Genomic DNA, 25185 nt, shown 5'->3' on the forward strand with positions numbered 1-25185 from the left:
GAGGACTGGTGAGATGACTCAGTGGTCAAGAGCACTTGCTGTTCATCCAGAGGACCTGGGTCTGATTCCCTGCAGTCTTACTGTGGCTTACAAGTGTTTGTGACTCCAGTTCCTTGGGATCAGATGCCCTCTTCTGGTCTCTGAGGGCACCAGGCATGCTTGTGGTACAGACACGTGCATTCAAACAAACATCCGTACAAACAAAATGTTTCTTTAAAAGAAACCTTGGTCACTACAGCTTAAAATGGAGCAGCGATTGTTAACTAATGGGTAAGTTGGCTTGGGTCGCTGGTCATCAGGTAAATATGGAGCTTCCCCCAGTGTAAGCAGCATGTGAGGGGACCAAAGGGCTCCCCCAGACACTGAGTCAGAGCTGTGACAGGGATAATAGCATCATGTGTATGTGAGCATAAGTATCTTTCTCACGAACACATGGTCAAGTCCACCAGCAACATCATATGACAGCAACGATGTCATTGTCACTGTCACTACAACCACCATCACCAGCAGTACCAACAACTGTTAGAGCCCACTCGATCATAAACAAATTGATCCCGTGATCAATTTGTCCAACAAGATGGCTTAGCATGTAAAGGCACTTGCTACTAAGCCTGACAAAACAAGTTCAATCCCCAGAAGTCACATGGTAGAAGGAAAGAATCCTTTCTGTAAGTTGTCCTGTGTATCCCTTACATCCCTGACACAAAATAAATATAACAAAATAGAATTTTAAAATTAAAATTAGCTTGATGCCAAGCCTATAATGTAGGTGTCATTGTACAACAGGCTTATGGCTGCCTGCACTCCCTGGTTTGCACACTTCCCCTCTGCCTTTGCTGCTCCATGCCATCTCCACTCACTCTTCCTCTTACTGCCACTCTCCCTCCCCCTTCTCGTCTGTCACTAAACAGACATTTCTCAACTGCCTAGAGCTTTGCTTCTTGGTGCTGTAATAAACTTCCCTGATAGAGGCAACTTAAAGAAGGAAGGGTAGAGGCTGGAGCGATGGCTCAGTGGTTAAAAGCACTGACTGCTCTTCCGAGGTCCTGAGTTCAATTCCCAGCAACCACATGGTGGCTCACAACCATCTGTAATGGGATCTGATGCCCTCTTCTGGCCTGCAGGTGAACATGTGGACAGAGCACTCATCATTTAAAAGGAAAGGAAGGAAGGAAGGAAGGAAGGAAGGAAGGAAGGAAGGAAAGGAAGGAAAGGAAGGAAGCAGGAAGGAAGAAGGGGTTTATTTGAGTTTAATTCCAGGTTACTGTCCTTCACTGCAGCAGGGACTTAAAGTTGGTCATGTGCCCGGTCATGGGGAGAATAAATGCGTGTGTGTTCATGCCCCTCTCATGCCCTCTCCTTTTCATCCAGTCCGGGGTCCAGCCCATGAGGTGGTGCTGCTCACATTAAGGATCCTCTTCCCACAGAATTCGCCCAGCTAAGGAAACCCTCACGGACGTGCTCACAGGCCAGCCTGGTCTAGAAATCCCCCAGTGTGATTCTACTTTCCATCAAGTCGACAGAACAAGTGCTTACTTTTTTGTTTGTTTGTTTGTTTCGGTGCCACACTGTACCTTCTCCTATGCCCTTCATTCTTTTGAACTGCTCACAGGTTCTCCAAGCCCTGCCAGGAGGGAGAGAGGACCCATCCTGAGCTGAGGCTCTAGGGAAATGCTGGTAACCTGCGGTCAGCCAACCTTCATGAAAGGTTTCTCCATTTTTTCTTATCCTAGATTCTGGGCTCCCTGAGGGTAGTCTCCCTGAGTTTTGTCTTCTTGTGTTTAACATTGAGCTCAGTGTCTGCCTCACACACAATACCACAGAAGGACTTTTCAAGGTCAGGGCTCAGTTCTCTCTGTCCCCCAGAGTCAGACATATTCAATCCAGGTGGTGATGTTTATGCATGGGGAAACCCTGACACTAAGAACTAGGAAACTACAAAAGCCCAGGAAGGGGAGGGGGTGTCTTGTGAAGAGCAATGTGTGGGGCTGCAGCGCCCTCTTGTGCACAGGCTGCACCCAGGGCTTCTGCATGAGATCTGTGGGATTTCTGCCAAGATTGTCTTCCCTGTGCACAAGAGGGTAGAATAAGCACCCATGGGCCTCCGACACGTGCTGGGAAGACCTGGCTCTCAGCCGCTGTGGGAGCTGTGGGACTGACTCACCTGTGGAAGGAAGGGTAGCTGCTGGGGAGAGAGGAGGTGAGCACTGGCTCCTGTGGATGCCCTCTGTATGCTAATCCAGCCCTACGTGTGTCAGCAGCCTCCAGGCATCGCGTACCTGCAATATCTCAGCTCTAGTAGACTTCCTGTGATGCAGTGGAAGAGCGCCTTGCTGTCAACCCACACAGAAATGTCCCAGCACCCACAGGACGGAATGCTGGTTGTTTTCAATTGTCCTCTCCCACCCTCCTGCACCCTTAAGGGGTGGTGGTATTCTGTCGTCTCTCGTCTTAGCTCTGTGTCCACATACAGAAGCTTCTCAGCGACAAGCTGGATGTACAAGGGAGGGGAAGGTCATGGCTTGCTTAGGGGAAATGTGGCAGCTGCAGAGGTGCTTCCTGTCCAGAAGAGGAAGGACGGCATTGAGTGGTCCACCTGGCAGGAGCTCACTCTTTCAATAAACTGGACTGCATGTGCTTTTGCAAGATCACATGATCAACTAATTCAAGTGAATTTAATTTGTGATAATGCATCAGGCCACTGAGAAGAAATATCAACATATTGAGCTAGCTGTCCACACAGTCATGCTCCTGTTTACCACAGAAGCCTCTTACTTTTCTCACTTTTTTTTTCTGATACATGGTTTCATGTAGCCCAGGTTAGCCTGTAACTTACTATGTGATGAAGTCTCCTGCTTCTACTTCAGTGCTGGGATTAACAAGCACGAGCTATCATAACTAGTTTTCTCAAAACGTCTGACTAGTTCTCAGAGGCCTGGGTTAGTGGCACCTGTGGCCATCCCCAAATGTTGCAGGCTATGTGCTTCTTACTGGAAAGGCTCACAATATTGCTGTGTAATTCCCAAAGTTAACAGGGCTCACAAAAGCAATCACCACGGCCCCTGCAAGACCCTCAGAGCTAAGGCTCACTGCAGAGACCAGGTCTCACATGGCCACGTGGGATCCCAGCTCAGCACCAACCTGGATTTCGTGGGGGCTTTCTCCTATGTCCTCATGTGCTCAACCTCCATGCCCAACAACAAGAAACTTGGCTCTCATTGTCACTGACTCTAACTCATCAAAGCCATCCCTTGAATGAAAACACTTTCAGCTGTGGGGTGTGTGTGCGCGCGCGCGTGTGTGTGTGTGTGTGTGTGTGTGTGTGTGTGTGTGTGTGTGTGTGTGTGTGTTGGTACACACCTTTAATCCAGGCACTGCAGAGGCAGAGGCAGAGGCAGAGGCAGAGGCAGAGGCAGAGGCAGAGGCAGAGGCAGAGGCAGGAGGATCTCAAACTCTGTAAGTTTGAGCCCATCCTGGTCTACGTGGTGGGACTTTGTTTCAGAAAGGTAAGAAGGGATGGGAGTGACATGGATACAGTATTTATATGTGTCCCTGTAATGAACAATATTTTCTATAACCTCCTGGCCCCCAAAACTCCCCCATCATGCTCGTTCCCAAGCTTCATGCTGCATTCCTCCCTGTGGGGTACCACGTCATTACACCAGGCCTGACTCCCACCATGGGTGGACCCAGAGGTGGATGGCTATCCTTATCTCCGGGCTGGACTTTATGCCCAACTGTTCTGTGAGGATGCCTGTCTACCCCTGCCCAGGAAAGGCTTTAGGTAAGAGAATCGGGAGGGGGGGAAGGGAGGGGAAGGAAAACAAAGGCAAGGCATGAGAAGCAAGGGGAGGGAGGAAGGAAAAGGAGGAAGAGGCTATAAAGGTAAGGGAGAAGGAAGGAAAAAAAGAAGAAGGCAAAAGGAAGAGGGCACTGTGATCTCATCATCCCGTTGGTTCCTTCAGTGTGTCTGAGATAGGGTGCTACAGTATGACCGTTGGTTCCTTCAGTGTGTCTGAGATAGGGTGCTACAGTATGACCATTGGTTCCTTCAGTGTGTCTGAGATAGGGTGCTACAGTATGACCATTGGTTCCTTCAGTGTGTCTGAGATAGGGTGCTACAGTATGACCTTTGGTTCCTTCAGTGTGTCTGAGATAGGGTGCTACAGTATGACCATTGGTTCCTTCAGTGTGTCTGAGATAGGGTGCTACAGTATGACCATTGGTTCCTTCAGTGTGTCTGAGATAGGGTGCTACAGTATGACCATTTAGTCCCTGCAGTAACTCTTAAAACAGCAGACATTTCCATTCCAAATGGAAACAAGTTATAACACAAAACATCTTGTTACAATAGTTTAAATAATCTGTTAAAGAGTGATGTCTAGGGGTCTGAGAGATGGCTCCCTGACTGCTCTTCCAGAGGTCCTGAGTTCAATTCCCAGCAACCACATGGTGGCTCACAACCCTCTGTAATGGGATCCGATGCCCTCTTCTGGTGTGTTCAGAGACAACTAAAGTGTGCTCATATAAATAAAATAAATGAATCTTAAAGAAAGTGATGTCTAATACAGTGGCCGTATTTCATTGCAGTAAGAGAAGAGTAACTGATACGGTGACTGAAGGGACTGAGTTTGCAGAGAACTTTCTGAAATATGGAGGGGAATCGAACCTACAGCTGCTGGGGTGCGGCTGTCCTCTTGTCTTCGGAGATGATCTTTACATTTCTCTACACAGAGTCTTACTCTGTTATTCTGCATATCCACCGTGTATGAATGTACTGAAAATATTTCTACCCATGATAATAATGAGAGGTGTGATCACTGAGAGTCCAGCATCACACTCCTGAGACCTGACCATGGACCTCTCGCTGCCACGGCGAGACACAGTGAAGACACAGTGGCTTGAGAACAGGATCGGGAGACTCTAGAGGACCCCCTCTGGTACCCCAGGGTCTTACTTTGGTGGATACTGTGTCATACTCTGCTCACCTGTGTGTCATATGTGGTCTGCAAATGCTTCATCTGGTGAAAGGCTGTCTCCCTTATTTGAGTTGGTTGCTGGCATTTCGGAATGCAATTCTATAAAGGATATAGATTCTGGGCATCTTTTGAAATACGGAAGATTGAGGGAACTGAGGCCTGGTGACCACTGACTGGAGACAAATGAGCGTTTTCTGTTCAGACACATATGCAATGCCTCTTCCGTCATGTAGGCCGGAGTTCACTTCTCATCACTTCTAGTGCAGCTGCCTCTCTGCCTTCCTCTTCAGGGCAGAATGGGGCATGTGGTCTCTATCTTCTGCCTCTCTATTAGTGGTGAAGCATGGGGTGGGGGTGGGTTCTTCCTGTTTTAGCCACAGTAGAACCTGTTAAAGTTAAGAAGTGGTAGACCCCTCCCACTGAACGTAATTCATCTGCACTAGGCTGTAAGACAATATCACCTAGCTAAGAAAAAGGAAGTTTTCCACTCTGGATGCTGGCAGACGAGAAGGGAAGGAGTTCTGTTGACTAGGATATACCAGAAATGCTTGCTGGATGAAACCTCTTTGGTCTGGGAGCCCTGCCTTCTTATGCACTTCAAAAAGGTGACCTTTCCTAGTAATCGCTGCCTTAGCTTCTTTTCCTGTTACTGAGATACAACATGCAGACAAATACAACTTAAGGGAGAAAGAGTTTGTTTATTTTGGTTCAAAATGGGAAGACAGCAGTGGCATAAGTTTGAGGGAGCTGGTGTCTTAGCGCATGCACAGTCAGGAAGAGAGAGGAATGCACGTAGCTATCTGCTCAGCTCCCTCTCTCAATTTTCATAGTCTAGGATCTCAGCCAGGGGACGGTGTCACCCACAGTGGGCATATTAATTCCCACATCAATTAATGTAGCCAAGACAGTCCCTCAGACACTCTCATAGGCTAATCTTTATCTAAATAAATCCTCACAGGCTTTCCCAAAGGCCCATATTCCAGGTGACTCTAGATTTTGTCAGGTCAACAATTAACGCTGTAACCACATTGACATTGTCTTGGGTGCTTGTCAGCAATCAAGTCTATCAAGCAAATAGTTCAGTGAAATTTATTCGATTCTAAATTTTGAACTCAGAATGGACAGCTCTTGAATGAGTACTTAGAATCTATTTTAGGATCTCTGAATGCCTTTAGTTTTTCATGACTAACACAAACACTGGGGCTGAGGACCAGAGGCAGTGATGCTTGGAGAAGAAGCCTGTGTGGATCCTGAGATGGCCTCTATGGTAGTTCATAGAGCCAGTTGTTGAGGCGGCCATCACGGGCTCCTGCACAGCAAGGATTCTGAGTTATCCAAAGAAGTCCTAGTAGTGCTCCAAAGTTGGATCCACAAGCCAGGAGCAGCAGCAGTGTCCAAGCCAGTTCAGAGGCCTACAGCCAGTGGGATGACCCACTCAGAACCGTCGTCCTATAAGCACGTGGCCTCCAGTCACACAGTGCTTGCCTTTGTTACTTTCACGTCCTTTCGATTCCTGCACCTCTTCATCAGATGTTGTGTCCACATCTTGTAAGTGTGTTTTCATGAATAATAGTAATTAATGTTTTATATAACATTTTATCACCTTCTGTCACAAGAAGCAGATTTTACGTACTCTCACTTCCCAGTGGCACATGGACTGGCTTTGTTTCTAGGGCACAATTGAGATTTAAAGGTTTTCTAATATTTATCTTTACATATGTGTATCTCTATGTAGGTGGCTATGTGTACCTGAGTGAATTCCCTTGGAATGCAGAAGGCATTAGATCCCATGGATCTATGCTTACAAGTGATTGTGAGCCATCCAGCATGGGCTCTGGGCATTGAACTTGGATCCTCTTCAGGAGCAGTGCATGATTTTAACCAGTGGGCCATCGACCTAGCCCCCTACAACTACCACACTGAACTCTCCCCTGTTGCGCAGAGATCCACTGACAGAGTGTTCTAGTGCATGGGTGTTGCTCTAAATGCTGGATTAAAGCTGCAGACAAAAGGAGACCTTACATGTACCAAGCCTACATAGGAATGGGGAAGACGAATGTTCAGAAACAGAAGTACCTATGTCACGAGGGTTATGTCGTGCAGGAAAGTGAATTACGATGAAGGGTAGAGAGGATGATGTGTGCCTCAGGGGTGAGGTGTGCCTCAGGGGGTGCCAGGTAGGTGTCTATGGACAGAGATGAAGATGTCTCCTGTGTCCACAGGGGCTGACACAGTCTGGGGTACACTACTGGAGTCCTGCGACAATCTGGAATCAATTTAATAAACATTCCACTTGTACTCTGACTGAACACTTCTGCACACTCAAAAAAAAGGAGAAGCATTAAAATCCTCCCTCTCCCCTAAAGGGGCAAAAGCATGAGGTAAAGCACGAGGGGTAGAGTCTTTGGGAGGCGCTCAGGTTGTGGGGCGACTCTCATCAAATACTTGTTCTGCCTTTTGCTGCACATGCAGCCTCCACAGCTTGAAAACACTTTCAGGTGTTTCAGAAGGAAGCTGGCACACTGAGTTTTGTTATGGAGGTCTGAATGTTGTAGACAGTCTACTAAAAGGCTGCTCGGAAGAGAGGCCCATGAAACAGGTCCTGCCTCTGGGAACAGAAAATGCTTCCAGTGTCTGGGGGGTGCTGTGTCTGGGAAGATTCAAGAGCTGCACCTCAGAGGTTTTGTGTGGTGGTGAGGGAGTAACAAAGAGGTCAGTGGCCTGGTTACAGGTACTGCCATGTCTCCGGCACTCAGTCTAGCAATGGCTCAGGCAGAAGCACTGCTGTAGTGTGGTTTGAATTTCATGAATGCTGAAGCTGGTTGTTAAAAGCCACCATACCCTAACTGATAATTCCTACATTCCCCATCCACCAAACACTTTACTTTATGCTGATGAGTGTATACCTGCACATGTGTCTATGCACCGTGTGCATGCCTAGTGCCTGAGGAGATCAGAAGAGGCCATCGGTCCCCCTGAACTGGAGTTATGGGTGGCTGTAAGCCTCGATGTGGGTGTTGGGCATCAAATCCAGGTCCCCTACACGGACCATAACAGGCAACTTTCAAAAGTGCTAAATCATCTCTCCAGCTGTGTCTCTAATTTTGTTTGTTTTTATGAAACACGGTTGTCCCCTCCAAGCAGCACCCAGCAAAACACAAGCCTGGTTGTCTTTGAGATCAGTAATATGTGTGTAGGCTAGCCTCAAACCCTTCACACTCCACAGTGAGGTGAATCTAGGCTGGCCTCAAACCCTTCCTAGCCATCAAGTTGTCCTTGAGTTTCTGATCCTTCTGCCTCAACCTCCCAAGTGCCGGGATCCTAGGCTGCAGCACCATGCCCAGTTCCATGGTTCTTCCATTTATGCTCAGCAGGTCTCTTTTTTTCCTCTCAGTGCTGGGCATTGCCCCAGTGACCTGTGGCTCACTCTCTGCCCTGTCTTCTCCCAGTCTCTATAAGTACTTTACACCCTCCAGTCTATGAACCTCACTTCTCATTTTCTTGGATTTTTCAACTTTGAGTTGTGAGTACCTCTGGAAATCCACAAGCTGCCTGCTCCATGGTCCCCTTTGGTGCTGCTCTGGTCCTTAATCTTCCCAATGGAGAAGACCTTAGGGAGTGAGAGAGGGTCTTATAGCAGATGTCGCCCAGTGTTTTGGAATCCAAGATCCTACTCTAGGGATGCTGAGGCAGGAGGGTGGTTAGTTTAAGACTGGCCTGGGTGTTACAGTAGGCCTTTATTCATTTATATACATTCAACGACCCCAGAGAGTTCCCTAGGAAGCTGGTAAACAACCACCATGTCTAGCCAATCTATTCAGTGCTTCCTCTGAGCTTCAAAGAATGCCCTTGGAAAAGCCCCAGCAGTTGGTTGCTTCTTACCCAGCACCTGTGCTCTGGTCAGCAAGGTGACACCTTCTGGAATCCGGGAAAGGCTGCAGTCATCCTTCCTGGTAAAGGTACACTTCATTTCATGCTCACAAGGCCTTGCACCCCACTTCTCATAAGCAGAGGCCCTGGGTATGCTAACGTCCTGGCGAGTGTTTGTATTCACTTGCACTGGTCTTTGCAGATGCTCAGAGCTGTGGTAGTTCCCTTCTGTTCTGAGATCGCTATCCACTCCAACAGTGCCACAGCCAGGGCTCCTGATGGGAACATTGTGGGAGGTGGCATCTTGGAGAACAGGAGGGGTTCCTTTGTGTAATTCCTAAGCTATGGTCACTCTAGCTCCTGGCCTTGGCCATCTCTACCTTGCCTGGTGTTTCAGAATTCAAACTCTGAAGGCTAACACTCTGTGTTACACCTTTACCACGTGTGCCATAACTACCTGCCATTGGCGCTTCGATCTGTGTTACCAACTCAGACTTACCTTCCAATTTCATTGCTTATGATTTGTGGTCCCCTCCCTAGTGGTTCAGTAATACTATGAATCTTTCATTTCTATATTCCCTCTGTAAAGATCCAGAAAAGGGAAAGCCATTTTGGATAGAAATGCATGGTGGGAAGCACACTATAGTCATTTCAAACAAGAGCACTGCCTGGCAGAGATCCCATAGGTAAAGTGACTGGCAACAAGGAAGTCTTTCTTGCCACAGCAAGCATTCCAGAAACAAGAGGAATGGATACAGTTTCAAGAGGCTACACAGAATGGCATCATTTTGAATGGACATTTCAGTGACACGTGTAAGACATAGCCTCTCTTCTTGCATCACGGTCACCAAAGCCAGTACATCACCCTGGTCCACAGTAGGGAAGTGCCAGCAGGACGCTGGGTAGCTTCTTTACCACAGGAAACATCTGCTTCACGGTCACTGAGGAGTATTACGGTCTTCCTGGGTGTGCTGCTGGGGCTGGGCTTCCCCGACCCTATTGGTACACACAGCCTCGAAGGGAATCGCTCCAAATGTTTGAGAGAGTGAACAGATGTTCTCACAAACATACCAGCAATGCTCCAAGGAGCCTCAAGCCTGGTTTTAAACACTCAAAATTAAAAAGGGCAGGCAAGGTTAATGCCTCAGAAACTCAGTGTAAGAGCCACCCAGAGGACAGTGTGGCTTACAGAGCCAAATCATTAATGTTTATTGAACGATTTCTTAACAGTAATTTAGTGTGTGTGTGTGTGTGTGTGTGTGTGTGTGTGCATGAATGTTGCAGTGTGTTAGGGGGTAGATACATGCATGGCAGTGTGTGTGGGGGCACATGCATGTCACAGTATGTGTATGTGTGTGTGTGAGTACATGCATGTTACAGTGTGTTTGTACATGCATGCCACTGTGTGTGTACATGGATGTCACAGTGTGTGTATATATGCATGTTACAGTGTGTGTGAATGGATACATGCATGTCATAGTGTGTGGGGGGGATACATGCACGTCACATTTTGCATGTGTGGAAACTGGAGGAAGTCAGGAGTTGGTTCTCTCCTCCCACCAACTGTATGTATTCCAGTGATTGAACTCAGTTATGAGGTTTGACGGCAAGGGCCTCTGTCCACTGAGCCACTGTGCCATCCCAATCATTTGTTTTTAACCCTGCTTCTGGGAGCTGATCCTTCTGCATGTTTGAAGGTGATACACCTCTATCAAGGAGGATGCAGGTTACTTATTGTTTCCACAGGCCCAGGGCTACTCAGGAATTATTAGCAAACAGTTGGGTACGTCTGCTCACAATGCTGATTTAGGACAGTGCAGGATGTCTGCTCACAATGCTGATTTAGGACAGTGCAGGACTGCTGTGAAAAACTGCCTGAGAAAACCAACGTATGAAGAGGAAAGGTTGATTTTAGGTCGTGACTCTGGAGACATCAGACTCTGGCTGCTCAGCTCCCTTGTTTTACAGCCCATAGAGAGCCTGCATCCAGGAAAAACATGTCAGACCATAGTTTATCATCCAAGAAGTTTAGGGGAGCCAGGAAGGTACCAGGGCTCCAGGGTCCCCCTCAAGGACCCAATGATATTCTTTAGTCCATCTCCCCACAGCCCTAGAGGCTGGTAAGCAAGCCTTCAGTATGGGGCCTTTGGCCCTTTCCTATCCGAAGTGTAATACCCTGAACCACTCCAGAGGAAGCTAGCAATGTCCGCTGCCTGATCCAAAAACCACCGGACAGACAGACGTGTCTATAGTCAGAAACCGCAGCAGACGCCTCTCCTTAGGGATGTCTAGACTTGTCAGGCCTAGTCCTTCACTCTTCAAGCCTGCCTTTTTATGGCATGCCGCTTTCTTACTTCAGGGGACCACGATGCCTTAGGGGTTTAGGTCTGTAACCATAGCCTGCCTTGCTTCACTCTGCAGTAAGAGAGGGTTAGGGTGCAGCGGCCCCCCTGCCATCCCAGATGATCTGGGATGGGAAGCTTACTTTTATAGGAGGTATCCATTTGTTCTTAGAGGATGATCGCTTCAAATGTGACAGACAATTTCATGTGGCTGCTGCCTCCTCCCTCATGACAGTACATGGCAGACATCACAAATCAATCCCATATGCCATCACCAACCAATCCCTCCTGATGCTGTTTTCACTGTGCCTGGACTTGGCCTAGAATCCCACTAATTTTCAGCCCCATGGTCTGCAACTTTCCTTTATTATTTTTGCTTGTTCCTCATTATAATTAGAATGTGTGCTGCGCTCACTTGAGGAGAGGGATGTTGCATAATCGGAAGCCGGAGCTTGAAGCTGGCTGTCTCCCTCCACCACTTCTCACCTTATTGGTGAGACAGGGTCCCTCACTGAACTTGGAGCTCACTGATTGGCTAGCCCGACTGGGCAGTGAGCTCCAGGGACCTGCCTGTCTCTATCCCTCAGTGCTGGGAATGTGGACGCACTGCTATACCTGGGGATCTGTTTCCAGGTCCTTGTGCTTCCTCAGAAGACATTTAACCCACTGTCCCCCCAGGTCCCTGGTTACCACCTTCCATCCCTGCCTGTTCGCTGTCGTCTGATTACATAATGCGGTTGTTCAGTTGATGCCATGGAGGCTAACGACCTCCACCCTCAGCCTCAACTTTCACAAACCGAGTAGGCTGTAAGTGGTTGTCAAGCCCTTTGCTGGTCACTGAGCTGTGGATGATGATTAGAATTATAATAATGGATAGATTAGATGCCATGGTAAGCATATCGTACACTTTGCTCTGATTGGTCCTCACAGCAGCATCATAGGTTAGTCACCCCGACTCCCTTAGTTTTCATAATAAGAACATGACATATTGGAGGGGGGACAGCATACCAGTGGACCCAGAGATAATGGAAGAGCCCAGATTCTAAGTAGGTCTGCCCAATTCTGCCTTTCTCAAACCTGATGACATCCAGGTGTGGTTATAGGGACCCTTGAGGATTGCTTAGGACTAGAAGGGATAGCGATCAGAAGGACTTGCTTTACGTGTACTAAGGACATTTTGTTTGAATTCATCTTCAGGGTGGAGAACTTGTCTTAAATGAAGCCACTGGATCTAGTGGAGAGCTCTTAAGCACTGGGCACTATGAGTAGCATAGGGTGATGGTCCCAGAGCCCAGAGGGCTCATGGACACAGACTGTCCTTTCCCACCTAGAACAGAGTGAAGTCAATAATTCCATTCTCAGTTCCAAGAAAAATGCTTATAGACTTTATGAACCAGCCATTGTCTGAGTGTGAGTCCCATTTCCCGAGGATACTTCGACCTTCCGAGGATCAGGATCAACCAAGCACTTTTGAGAAACGTGAAGGGAAATGAACCCTGTTCTTGGGATTTAGCTTGGCAAGAACAGTTTGAGTTTGCAAATAGTGGCTGGGACCGGAGTCCCATTCATTGGCTCTCTGACCCACCACTCTGAGGCTGTGAGGCCTGAAGCTCTCTTGGGAGGCAAAAACCCTACATGACTCTCCTTGTCACACTGAGCTTCAGCATCAGGTTAGTTTTATGACCTCAAAGAGTTCCTAGAAAAAGTCCACACAAGAATGGTTCTTCTATTTCACATATGTTAACTTTTTAGCCCCAAACAGTGGTGTGAGGTGAGTGGTGTGAGGTGAGTGGTGTGAGGTGAGTGGTGTGAGGTGAGTGGTGTGAGGTGAGTGGTGTGGGATGAGTGGTGTGAGGTGAGTGGTGTGAGGTGAGTGGTGTGAGGTGAGTGGTGTGAGGTGAGTGGCGTGAGGTGAGTGGCGTGAGGTGAGTGGCGTGAGGTGAGTGGTGTGAGGTGAGTGGTGTGAGATGAGTGGTGTGAGGTGAGTGGTGTGAGGTCAGTGGTGTGCAGGTGAGTGGTGTGAGGTGAGTGGTGTGAGGAGAGTGGTGTGGAGTGGATTATTTATATGTAGATGTCTGCCCTATGTGTCTGGGTCGCCCGGCTGCACTGGATCCACTGAGCTGAAGTTTGAGGTGGCAGTGTGGGTGTTGAGAACTGAACTCAGGTCCTCTGGAAGAGCAGTGTGCACTGCTAACCTCTGAGCCATCTCTCCAGCCCTGACAGCACACACCTCAGAAAGAGAGTCACTGTGGTTCACTTGTGTCTCCTCTCAAAGATAAGCTGAAGTCCTAAACTCTAGCACCTAACTATGAGTGTGACTTTATGTGGAAGGAAAGTCTTTGCAAATTCACTTAAGAAGAGGATAGGGGTCTTCATCAAGTGACTGGTGTCTTTCTAAGATGTGCTATGGGCACAAAGTCCACAGCAGAGATGGAAATGCAAGGGTTGGGGAACAGACTGAAATGGCACATCTTTAAATGAAGTGTTGCCAGGGACCGTGAGGGAAACATGTCCCTCAGCCTTCAGAGGATTCAATCTGCTGACACCTTAATGTTAGACTTGCTTAGGAGTAGAAGGTGATGTCACATACTGTAGAGCAACAGTCTGACATCCTTAGTTGTCAAAAGCAACGAGAAACTGAGTTCCCATTCGTAGGCACCAGTCTGAGAAGCATGGGAGACGGGGACTGGGATATAGGAAGTGGCAGGGACTAATGTGTTTTAGAAAGCTTGCACCAGGCAGTACCTCTGTCTTGGAAGAATGTTGGTGGTTGAGCTTTTCAGGGTGTTAGGTGACATCAGTCAAGGGAGCATATGTTCACAAGCTGTGCAGGAGCCAGCAGGGTATGAGACACACTGCCATACAGAATCACTACCCCTTCCTGTGACTGCCAGGACTGCCATTTTAGCTGGGGGGCATGTTCCTGGTCTCAGCAGCCTCCTTTAGCAATGTGCTCTCTCTCTCCCTCCCCCCCCTCTCTCTCTCTCATCACAGTAGGTCTAGTCCTTTGAGACTTCTTTGTGTAGAATCATATTTATTGCTTACCTTCTTATGGATTCAATCTTTCCAGCAGATAAGAATAAGAGGCAAAGACATTTTCCTGCATCCAGTCCGAGACTGGATATCAAGTATTCAGTTGGTGTGATAAGAAACCCTTCTATATGGGCAGTGAGATAGCCCAGCAGGCCCAAGTGCTTGCCATCAGCCTGACTACTCAAGTTCTATGCCCACAGGGTGGAGGGAAAGAACCAACCCTTAAAAGTTGTCCTCCGACCTCTACCAAAGCACCATGGCACATATGTACACATAGGTACACACACACACGCACACACGCACACATGCACACACACACAAATGTGCACACACATGCACACACAGACACTGGTAAAGACTACTTGAGTGCTTGGAATCAATGAGCTGGGTTCTAGGAACTTGTATTTCTGTGGTTCTCTGTATGATCTCAATCACCAATATTGGAAATTTGATCTTGGAATTGTTTATAGAGAGCACATGTAGGTACATTTATGTGATGGATACGTCAGGTAGCTCATAGCTTACTGGTCTTTTATGGACAATGGGAGGTGAGATGTAGCTCAATGCAGAGAAAACTCCCAGATGAGCTTTGTAAGGAGATGTGGTAAGTGCAGTCCTGCCTCATGAGCAGTGTCCCTGGTTCTGCAGTCTGCCACATTTCCATCACTCCCATTTGTCCTGGGTGTGCTCCTGTCTACAGACCTCAGCATCCACCTGAGACAGGACGGAGTGGCGGCCACTCACCTTCACACTTGAGCAGGAAGAAGTCCATGTTATGACTGAAGGAAGCACTGACATAGGTGCAGTTCTCCACCAGGTCACATGACAGACACTGCCTGTTGAAGTCGTCTACCGTGTTGGCGCTGGAAGAGCAAAGAGCCAGTGAGAACAGGGGCAGAGACCGAGTGATCCTGGAGGTCAAGTCCTGAGTTCCCCAGGAGGGTAGCTCTCCTCTGAGGTTGTCTGCTCACCCCTGCTGCTAATCCATTAAGCTTTACTCCCATCAATACCCCTTTGGGGATACTTAACTCTATTTCCCAGCATTCCTAACCCATAATTCCTCCAAACTCTGGAGAGTTATCTTAATCTTCACCAGTGGTGAAGCTGCAGGCAAGGTGATATCAGGGTATGGAGACTACAATCATGAGTGTCCTTGCCTGCTGTGGTCCTGGGTGCCATTGTCTAGTGTGGTCATGGGTGTCATTGTCTAGTGTGGTCATGGGTGCCATTGCCCAGTGTGGTCATGGGTGTCATTGCCCAGTGTGGTCATGGGTGCCATTGTCTAGTGTGGTCATGGGTGCCATTGTCCAGTGTGGTCATGGGTGCCATTGTCCAGTGTGGTCATGGGTGCCATTGTCTAGTGTGGTCACGGGTGTCATTGCCCAGTGTGGTCACGGGTGTCATTGCCCAGTGTGGTCACGGGTGCCATTGTCTAGTGTGGTCATGGGTGTCATTGTCTAATGTGGTCCTGGGTGCCATTGTCCAGTGTGGTCATGGGTGCCATTGTCTAGTGTGGTCATGGGTGTCATTGTCTAGTGTGGTCATGGGTGCCATTGCCCAGTGTGGTCATGGGTGTCATTGCCCAGTGTGGTCATGGGTGCCATTGTCTAGTGTGGTCATGGGTGCCATTGCCCAGTGTGGTCATGGGTGCCATTGTCCAGTGTGGTCATGGGTGCCATTGTCCAGTGTGGTCACGGGTGTCATTGCCCAGTGTGGTCACGGGTGTCATTGCCCAGTGTGGTCACGGGTGCCATTGTCTAGTGTGGTCATGGGTGTCATTGTCTAGTGTGGTCCTGGGTGCCATTGTCCAGTGTGGTCCTGGGTGCCATTGTCCAGTGTGGTCATGGGTGCCATTGTCCAGTATAGTCCTGGGTGCCATTGCCCAGTGTGGTCATGGGTGCCATCATCTAGTGTGGTCATGGGTGCCATTGTCCAGTATAGTCCTGGGTGCCATTGCCCAGTGTGGTCATGGGTGCCATCGTCTAGTGTGGTCATGGGTGCCATTGTCCAGTATGGTCATGGGTGCCATTGTCTAGTGTGGTCCTGGGTGCCATTGTCCAGTGTGGTCCTGGGTGCCATTGTCCAGTGTGGTCATGGGTGCCATCGTCTAGTGTGGTCATGGGTGCCATTGCCCAGTGTGGTCATGGGTGCCATTGTCCAGTGTGGTCATGGGTGCCATTGCCCAGTGTGGTCATGGGTGCCATCGTCTAGTGTGGTCATGGGTGCCATTGCCCAGTGTGGTCATGGGTGCCATTGTCCAGTGTGGTCATGGGTGCCATTGCCCAGTGTGGTCATGGGTGCCATTGTCCAGTGTGGTCATGGGTGTCATTGTCTAGTGTGGTCATGGGTGCCATTGTCCAGTGTGGTCATGGGTGCCATTGTCCAGTGTGGTCATGGGTGTCATTGTCCAGTATGGTCATGGGTGCCATTGTCTAGTGTGGTCATGGGTGTCATTGTCCAGTGTGGTCATGGGTGCCATTGTCTAGTGTGGTCATGGGTGCCATTGTCTAGTGTGGTCATGGGTGCCATTGCCCAGTGTGGTCATGGGTGCCATTGTCCAGTGTGGTCATGGGTGCCATTGTCTAGTGTGGTCTTGGGTGCCATTGTCCAGTGTGGTCATGGGTGCCATTGTCCAGTGTGGTCATGGGTGCCATTGTCCAGTGTGGTCATGGGTGTCATTGTCCAGTATGGTCATGGGTGCCATTGTCTAGTGTGGTCATGGGTGTCATTGTCCAGTGTGGTCATGGGTGCCATTGTCTAGTGTGGTCATGGGTGCCATTGTCTAGTGTGGTCATGGGTGCCATTGCCCAGTGTGGTCATGGGTGCCATTGTCCAGTGTGGTCATGGGTGCCATTGTCTAGTGTGGTCTTGGGTGCCATTGTCTAGTGTGGTCATGGGTGTCATTGTCTAGTGTGGTCATGGGTGCCATTGTCTAGTGTGGTCACGGGTGCCATTGTCTAGTGTGGTCATGGGTGTCATTGTCCAGTGTGGTCATGGCTGTCATTGTCTAGTGTGGTCATGGGTGTCATTGTCCAGTGTGGTCATGGGTGCCATTGTCTAGTGTGGTCATGGGTGCCATTGTCCAGTGTGGTCATGGGTGCCATTGTCTAGTGTGGTCATGGGTGTCATTGTCTAGTGTGGTCATGGGTGCCATTGTCCAGTGTGGTCATGGGTGCCATTGTCTAGTGTGGTCATGGGTGCCATTGCCCAGTGTGGTCCTGGGTGCCATTGCCCAGTGTGGTCATGGGTGCCATTGTCCAGTGTGGTCATGGGTGTCATTGCCCAGTGTGGTCATGGGTGCCATTGTCTAGTGTGGTCATGGGTGCCATTGCCCAGTGTGGTCATGGGTGCCATTGCCCAGTGTGGTCCTGGGTGCCATTGCCCAGTGTGGTCATGGGTGCCATTGCCCAGTGTGGTCATGGGTGCCATTGTCTAGTGTGGTCATGCGTTTCATTGTCCAGTGTGGTCATGGGTGCCATTGTCCAGTGTAGTCATGGGTGTCATTGCCCAGTGTTGTCATGGGTGCCATTGTCCAGTGTGGTCATGGGTGCCATTGTCTAGTGTGGTCATGGGTGCTAATGTCCAGTGTGGTCACGGGTGCCATTGTCCAGTGTGGTCATGGATGTTATCATATGGTCATGGTTATCATTCATCACCTGATGGGATCATGGTTACTAGTGTAGTCATGGATGCCATCACTTTGAATAATCATGGGTGCCTACAGTGGTCATGGGCACGATCACCGGGCACTTTGTACCCATGTAAGGGACTCTCTGGACAGATGATTGGCAATCTGAGAGCAGTGGGCAGGTTTCCCACATTCTTTAAGTGCCAAGGGCAAGAGCGGGGAGCTCTGTGAATGGCAAGGAACTGGCATGGATTGTTTCCAGAACCCAGTCCTCCTGACAGCAGGATGGGGCTGATGTTGCTTCTTGCTTGGGGATGAGAAGGACAGTGAGAGAAACCAGTTGAAGATGCCACCTGGAACCACCATGGTCAGGTCTAATCTAGGCCAAGAAGCCCCTGGGAAGGTTCCTCTCTAAGCACAGCTTCCAATGTGGAACCTCTCTTCCTGAGGATGAAGATGTTATGGGAGAGAGAAGGCAAGCTTCTGATGCCACAGGTCATAGGGGAGGTGCAGAAGCTGCCTTCTTGCTTTTTATAAAGTGGGTAGCCTGATTTTCATAACTCTAGTAGGCCCATAGCAGTGAACAGTCTAGAGAGCAGCAGGTCCGTGACCACAGAGCCTTGCTTATTCGTGCCAGCTTTATACTCAGCATGGGGTACAGTGGGAAGACTTCTATGTGGTGGGGCTTCTCTAGCTTCTCTGGTCCACACTGTCCTCTTCTAGTGGCCATTGAAGATTCAGGGAGCAGCCAGCTGCAGCTGCTCTAGTTAAGAAGTGTCTAGAAACAGCCATTGTTCTCCTCTTCCAAACGGGCAGAAACCAAGTTAACCTCAGAACAAAGCCCTCTCACATGTGATAACCGCTGAGAGGGTGATCTTACATCTGCCCTCTCTGGGTTCCTGGCATACCTGTCCATTTTCTATGTTTTGTGAGGTTGTGGAACTTGGGTCATCGCAAGCAAGCTTGGAGCATGGGGGGCCAGGGGGGAGGTGAAAAGCCAGCCTCCTCCTCATTCAGCTATTGGTTGATTCCTAAACCAGACCCGGCTGTCCTCAGAATACACAGATAAAGGCAATCTGCCAAGATAGTGCTTGAATATAGAGCCAGCCAGGCAGGGTCCCTCAAGAGGAGAAGCGTGTGTGTGTGTGTGTGTGTGTGTGTGTGTGTGTCTGTTCATGGGCATGAGCCTATGAGTGCGCATGCCAGAGAGCAAGAGCGAGAGTAAGGATCGATTTGACCGAAGCAGAAACAGGACTTGAGGACTTGGGTCCAGTGGCTTCTGCTCTTTTCTCTCTTCCCTGGCTTTCTAGTTACCCAGCTGTCCTTGCTGCCTCCTATGGGCTGCTCAGAGCTGTGGTTGTGTGAGGCCAGGAGGCCCTGCCGGCAGTGGGAGCTGGTTACCTGTAGAGGTGTCGTCTTCGTGGCAGGTCCTCTGTGCTTAGGAAATAGCTGTGGAGATGGAAAAGGTATACTGGGTCAGATTGTCTCTGTGCATTTACTGGCCACAAGCCCCACCCTAGCTAATTCACAGTACCTGTCAGGGACTGTGGTCTGTTTAATGAGCAATGCCCATGTTAAGTCTGGGCATACTCATGACCACAGCAGGGACAGTGACGTCTACAGGCAGAGGGACATACTGGTCACACCAGCAGCTTCAGGTGTCTCCCGCACTGACCCTGGCCCCCTAACTCAGCAGTGAAGGCAGTGGAAGGGCATACCTAGATGTGAACATGGGGTTTCCCAAAAGATTGGTAACCTGAAGGGCAAGGAGGAGACTTTATAAAATCCCGTATAACCTGATCTGGGGAATACATGCCTGTTGGTTTTGTCCTAAGCCTGAGAATGCCTACTGGGTGAGCAGTGGGGCCAAGCAACATCAGGTGCAGGACTGGGCCTGGACCCCTTTTGATAGACGCTGAATAATCTTAGAAAGCAGCTTAACTTCTCTGCATATATTTATATTATATATGCAGTATATATTAATATATATTTTTATTTTATGTGTGTGTGTGCGCATGCATGCGTGTGTGCAGTTGCATGTTTATGTGTATGCAGGTATGTGTGTGTACAGGGGCACACATATGCACTTGCCGATAAAGGCCAGAGGCTGACCTTGGGTATCATTCCAAGGTCATTCCATGTAATTTGGCTTTCTTTTTAGACAGGGTCTATCACTGGGACTTGGCTTACTGATTGGATGATGCTTGTTGACCAGCGAGGTCCAGAGCCCTACTTCCCCAGCACTGGAATTATAAGCCCACACCACCATGCCTGCTTTTTTATGTGAGTCTTGGGGCTTGAACTCAGGTCCTCAGACTTGCACAGTGAGTACTTTAATAATGAAACCATCCCCCCAGCACATCTTAGTTTGTCTTTTCAATGGGCAAGCATACCATCCTAACCCATAGCCATAGTATAGTGAGATCGTGTCGGGGATGCCCTCAGCCTGTGCCCGGGTCTACAGAGATTCGATAAAAGCTGCTTCAGAGCATCTCTGCGAACCTACGTCCCCTCACAGGTCATTCAAGCTTTTCTTATATTTTTGGTTGTGAGCCTAGCCTTTAACAGCTGAGCCATCCCTCTAGCCCCCCATTCAAGCTTTTCTTTGTCACTGAACCTTGTAGCTTTGGGAGGTGGCTGAGTCAGGACCTGAGCTCACAATGGTGAGGGCCATGACCTCGGTGGGGAGAGGAGGCCCTGAGCTGTGCTTTTCCCTCTCCCAGCACATTTGACTAGCAATAACAAGAGGACTGGCTAGCCGTCCCAGACAGCCCCCGGGATCTAGCCCCGGTTCTCACTCACAGCTTATTCCGCTTCTCATCGTAGGTCAGGATCTCGGTCACATCCCAGTCCCCAGAGGTAATGGACTGGATGTTGTCATTGCTGCTGTTGGGCTGAAATACAGACAGGATGTCAGGAAGGAGTCAGCCTGTCAGAATTGAGGCTCTCTCCTCCCCGCTCTTGCTTCTCTTTCCTATGTCCTATGGCTTGAATCCAGCACCTTCTGCGATGGGCTCTGAGTGTTGCCAATGGGGATGTTAGGTGGTCCCTGTGTCAGGCTTGTCCTGGCGCCTCATCCTGCCGCCTTCTACAGACTATGACTCCTGTTCAGCCAGCACACTTCTCAGGTGTCTCCTGGAGCTGTGTACTACAGTCACCGGAGCCTGCCATCACAGCACCAGATACAGGCAGCACTCAATGTACAGCTGGGATGCTGAGGTACAGCTGTGGGTAGCTGTGAAGGGCACATGCCCTGGGGAGTCAGTGCAGAGGGGACGGAGCCTAACATAGGCAATGGAGGTTCACACAAGAGACTGCAGACCCAGGAGCAAGCTGCATAAGGACCAGCATCCAGGACGTCAGTGCAGCCTATGCCATCCTGGGCTTGGAAGCAGAGGCCCAGGACAAGAGTGGGCGCCTGGGTCAGGATGGGAGCCACCTCCTGGTGGATGCTAAGGGACTCTCAGCAGTTTCTGATCCTCTGAAGGAATTTACAGATTGGGGCTGAATGAAAGGAAGAATTGGTTTTTGTTTGTTTTGTTTTATTTTGTTTTTAAATCTGGGAATGAGCCCAGTAAAGTGAACAGATCAGGTTTTGGACATTCTGTAAGTCATGTGATTAAGTGGCTGGAAAACAGCAATGCCTGCCTTAGCTGGGAGTAGCCATCGCTCCTCCCCAAGGCACTTCAGAGCCCTTCTCTCCTCCCTCCCAGATGTTCACTGAGATGGTCCTGTGGTTTCTCTTGTGGGTGCAACCAGACACACATATGCCTCCAGACAGCCTTCTTCCTAATTACATCTTAGCTACAGTATCACTAAGGACAGATCTGCTGCTCACTCAGGGTAAGGCAGTGCTGGGGTTAGAGGGAGATTCATGAAGGACTTAGAGTGGCCTTGAGGGAAAGGAGAGTGTCAAGCAGGGCAGGCAGGCACTCAGTGGTCATCCTCATTGCTACCCATCAGTGAGTCCCCGTGTCCCTCTAATGTTGCTAGAAATGCCACATTCCATGTCCATGTTCTTGAGCATCAGAGTTTGCACTCCAGCTGCTGCCCTCCTCTGTGTGTGGACAAGTGCTGTGCGACCCGCGTCCTTGGAACCCATGTGTGGACATCAGCCTCCATCTATGAGCATCTTGGGGTCCTAGGAAGGGCGAGTGTGTTCACCCCAGGCCAGCACCAATGGTACCACAGCACAGAAGGCAGTAGGACCCACCTGGGATGAGGATACAGTGATGTGGTAGAATTTACCCCGGCCTCCCTGTGGGATCGCTCTGACAAAGAAAAACTTCCGGCCATCCTTGGAGAACACGGGCTCTTCATTCTGTGGACAGAGATGACAGGCCTGTCACTACAAAGCAGGGTGGGGGCATGAAAAGGGAACGGTCGAGGGAGCATCCTTGGGTCGTTTATGTGTAGTTTCTAATGACAGATGGACCTGAAGAGTGACCAGGTCTGTGTGGGACCACAGAGTCAGACCTTCGGCTTTCTAAACGCAGAGGGAGACGGGCACCTCAGTCCACGGACCGGGGCTGGGGAATGGCTCAGTTGGTCAAGTCCTTGCTGTTCAGATGCCAGAGCCACAGACAAAGCAGGCAGTGGCAGCAAAGGTCTGTGACCCGAGAGCCGGGGGAGCAGAGACAGGTGACTTCCCCGTTTCTTGTCCAGTCAGCCTAATGTACTTAGTGAGCTCCAGGTTCAGTGAGGGGTTCTATCTCAGAAGGTAAGGTGGACACAGCAGAGGAAGACACCGACATCAGTGTCTGGTGCTCGTGCACTCACACGCACACTTGTGCACACCTATACAAACATGTGCATATATCCTACACAGACACGCATCCCCACGTGCACCGTACTGATGCATATCCTAGACAGAGGCAACCACCACTGTTGTCCACAGTGTGGGAAGATCAGCGAAGTATGGGCTTGTACACTCACCAAGCACACCTCACAGGTGGGGACTAAGCCAGGGACAAATACTGGACTTCAGTGGTTGCTGTGAGCCCCGGAGCACACAAAGCTGCTACCCTGAGTTTTGTCATACCTCAGCTCAAAGCCAACTGGGAAGCCACCGAACCCACTCTCCTCTCTTCTTCTCTTCCTAGGTAAAACCTATTTCACACTGACCCACCCATTGAGGAGGCACAGTAAAAGAGAAAAGACCCACATAGATCAACCGTACCTGTTTTAAAACTCAGACAGCAGAGAGCCCACCTGGGCCTGGCTCTCGCTACAGACATCTTGAAGAGGCAGGTGCCAGGTGGTGCACTGGTCTGAGCAATAGTCACTTCTTCCTGATAACAACTCTGGGGCCAGGGCTGCCAGCCGGATGTATCCTGTTACCTCACTCTCTATTCCTGGCACCCCAAGAGCTGAGCAGGCAGGTCCTTGCAGGCTACCAAAGTGGGAGGTGGCCACTCTGATGGGCAGAGTGATTGTGGTTCAGTAGCACCTCTTCTGTATTCTGAAGCTAGCGTCTGGAAGTTTCCGTCAGTACACACCAATGGCTGGCTAAGGTGTGTGATATTGTGATCCAAGAAGCTCCCAGAGAAGCGAATGAGCAGTAAATAAAGCACAGCTGGCCCAGAAAAACCTCATTTCCCCACAGTGAGGGAACACATGCAAATACGACGTGCTCAGAGAAATGAACTAACGTGATTAAAATGACATTTAATCTTCATGAATATTTGCAATAAAATGAAACCTTTAATCTGCAAATATTGATTTTTCTATTTAGAGTTGGGAGTGTGGTATTTAACAGAAGAGGAGTAGAAAGAGCAGCCATTAATTTGGCTTTTTAGATGGACTTTTGTTTGCCAACCATGGGAGGGATGAGGCAAGAGTCCTCTAGTTTTGTGGGGGAAATGTTTGCACTTTGGACAGAGATTAAAAGTAATATGATTAATTCTGGCCAGACCTCAGCTTCTGAGGTCCACTGCTCCCTGGAACCTTCCAGAATGTCTGGAGGAGGACAGTGTTTGGAAAGTTGCTCATGTGGTAAACAAGTCTGTGTGTGTGTGTGTGTGTGTGTGTGTGTGTGTGTATGCATGTGTGCATGGGTGAGTGCATGTATGAATGCATGTGTGTGTATGAGTGTGGGCATGCAAGTGTGTTTGCATGTGTGTGTGTGTGAGTGTGTGTAGATGAGAGTGTGCATTGAGTGTGTGTAATGTGCATGTGCATGTGCGTGTGTGTGTGTGTGTGTGTGTATGTATAGGATAGCAGAGATCAGCCTTGGCTATGCTCCCTCAGGACACTGTCCACTTGTTTTTGGGTTTCTGTTTTCTCCTTTGCTGCCCCGGGGTATGCTGATTTGGTTAGACTGAATGGCCAGTGAGCCCTAGGGTTCTTCCTGTTTCCATTTTCCCAGTGTCCATTCCCAGCATATCCCAGCATGCCTTGTGTTCATTTGTGTGGCTTCTGGGGGTTGAACTCAGCTGTTTGTTTGTGTGGCAAGCCCTTTAGTGGCCAAGCTATCTCCCCAGTCTGTTAAATAAACTTTGAGTGATAAAATGACTTGGGTCCCAGGATTTGAATACAGGTTTTGCCTCTTGTTTGATATCTAGGGATTCTGGCTTCCTTGCTATGCTGCATAACTGCCAGCTCTCTCCACAGCAGACCTTCCAGGAGGCCAGGCTTCTGCCAGCTTCTACGGCTTCTGTCCTCTGACCGAGGCCAAAGTCTGAAATCACAAAACCAAATATCTGGCTAAAGGTGCAAGATAGCTGGAGACTCTCCCACAAGGCTACAGCTCTGACCGCAGCACCCACATGTGCAGAGAGCCTGGAGGGCCCTCAGGGATTATTTATACCAGGGACAATTTGCCAGTCTGGCAGCAGTGATGTGGGCAGATGAGGTTTACTATTTCTCTAGCATATTCTCAGAGGAGAGAGTTCCCAGTAAGGGTATACACATATGTAGTCTGTCTGTCTGTCTGTCTGTCTGTCTGTCTGTCTGTCTGTATCCCCTTGTTGGCTTCTGGGGTTCTCTGCCGGGCCCTTAGTGAGGCTTCAGGAAGGAGAAGGAAAGAAGGGGAGATGGAGGAACTTGGACATGCAGTTGACTGTGATGATGTGAGGCTGCCAACCATACTGCTGGCACCACAGGGGGGAGACTGGTAAGTTGGAGCAGACAGGATCCCCCCGGTCTGCAGGGTCTTCTGGGCTGTGTACAGCAAGCTGTTGCAACACACAGGAGGTGGATGGGTAGTGGGGCGTGGCCTCAGTGTATCTCCCTGGGTCATGCCTGTGGCCTCTGATGAGAAATGTCTGAGACCCCGAAGGACAGCTGGTGGCAGCCCAGCCTTACACAGGGCTCCTCTGTTGCCCTGCAGAAC

General features: G+C 49.5%; 1 protein-coding gene and 1 long non-coding RNA gene across 9 annotated transcripts in view; one reads left to right on the forward strand and one right to left on the reverse strand.

The window, feature by feature from the left end:
- Nucleotides 1–25185, reverse strand: part of Dpp6 (dipeptidyl peptidase like 6) — a 919475-nt gene that overhangs the window by 46244 nt on the left and 848046 nt on the right. For 5 of the 7 annotated variants that reach the window (XM_017592501.3, XM_017592503.3, XM_017592504.3 and 2 more), the window contains exons 13-16: nt 22066–22173; nt 20655–20746; nt 19254–19301; nt 14969–15087 (exon numbers count right to left, since the gene is read on the reverse strand). In XM_017592501.3, coding sequence (XP_017447990.1) covers nt 14969–15087; nt 19254–19301; nt 20655–20746; nt 22066–22173 — 367 coding nt within the window. Of the gene's footprint in view, nt 1–14968; nt 15088–19253; nt 19302–20654; nt 20747–22065; nt 22174–23504; nt 24532–25185 lie in introns of those variants that run through there. The other 2 variants (XM_063285681.1, XM_063285682.1) reach the window with 1 other exon arrangement.
- Nucleotides 20743–23567, forward strand: LOC120102469 (uncharacterized). 2 transcript variants are annotated; one of them, XR_005504102.2, is made up of 3 exons: nt 20743–21071; nt 21566–21695; nt 22955–23567. It is a non-coding gene; the product is annotated as an uncharacterized LOC120102469 (long non-coding RNA). The 2 variants fall into 2 exon arrangements; XR_010065724.1 differs by having other exon boundaries at nt 20743–21695.

Source organism: Rattus norvegicus, chromosome 4 (assembly GCF_036323735.1).
Source record: "Rattus norvegicus strain BN/NHsdMcwi chromosome 4, GRCr8, whole genome shotgun sequence".
NCBI classification, from domain to species: Eukaryota; Metazoa; Chordata; class Mammalia; order Rodentia; family Muridae; genus Rattus; species Rattus norvegicus.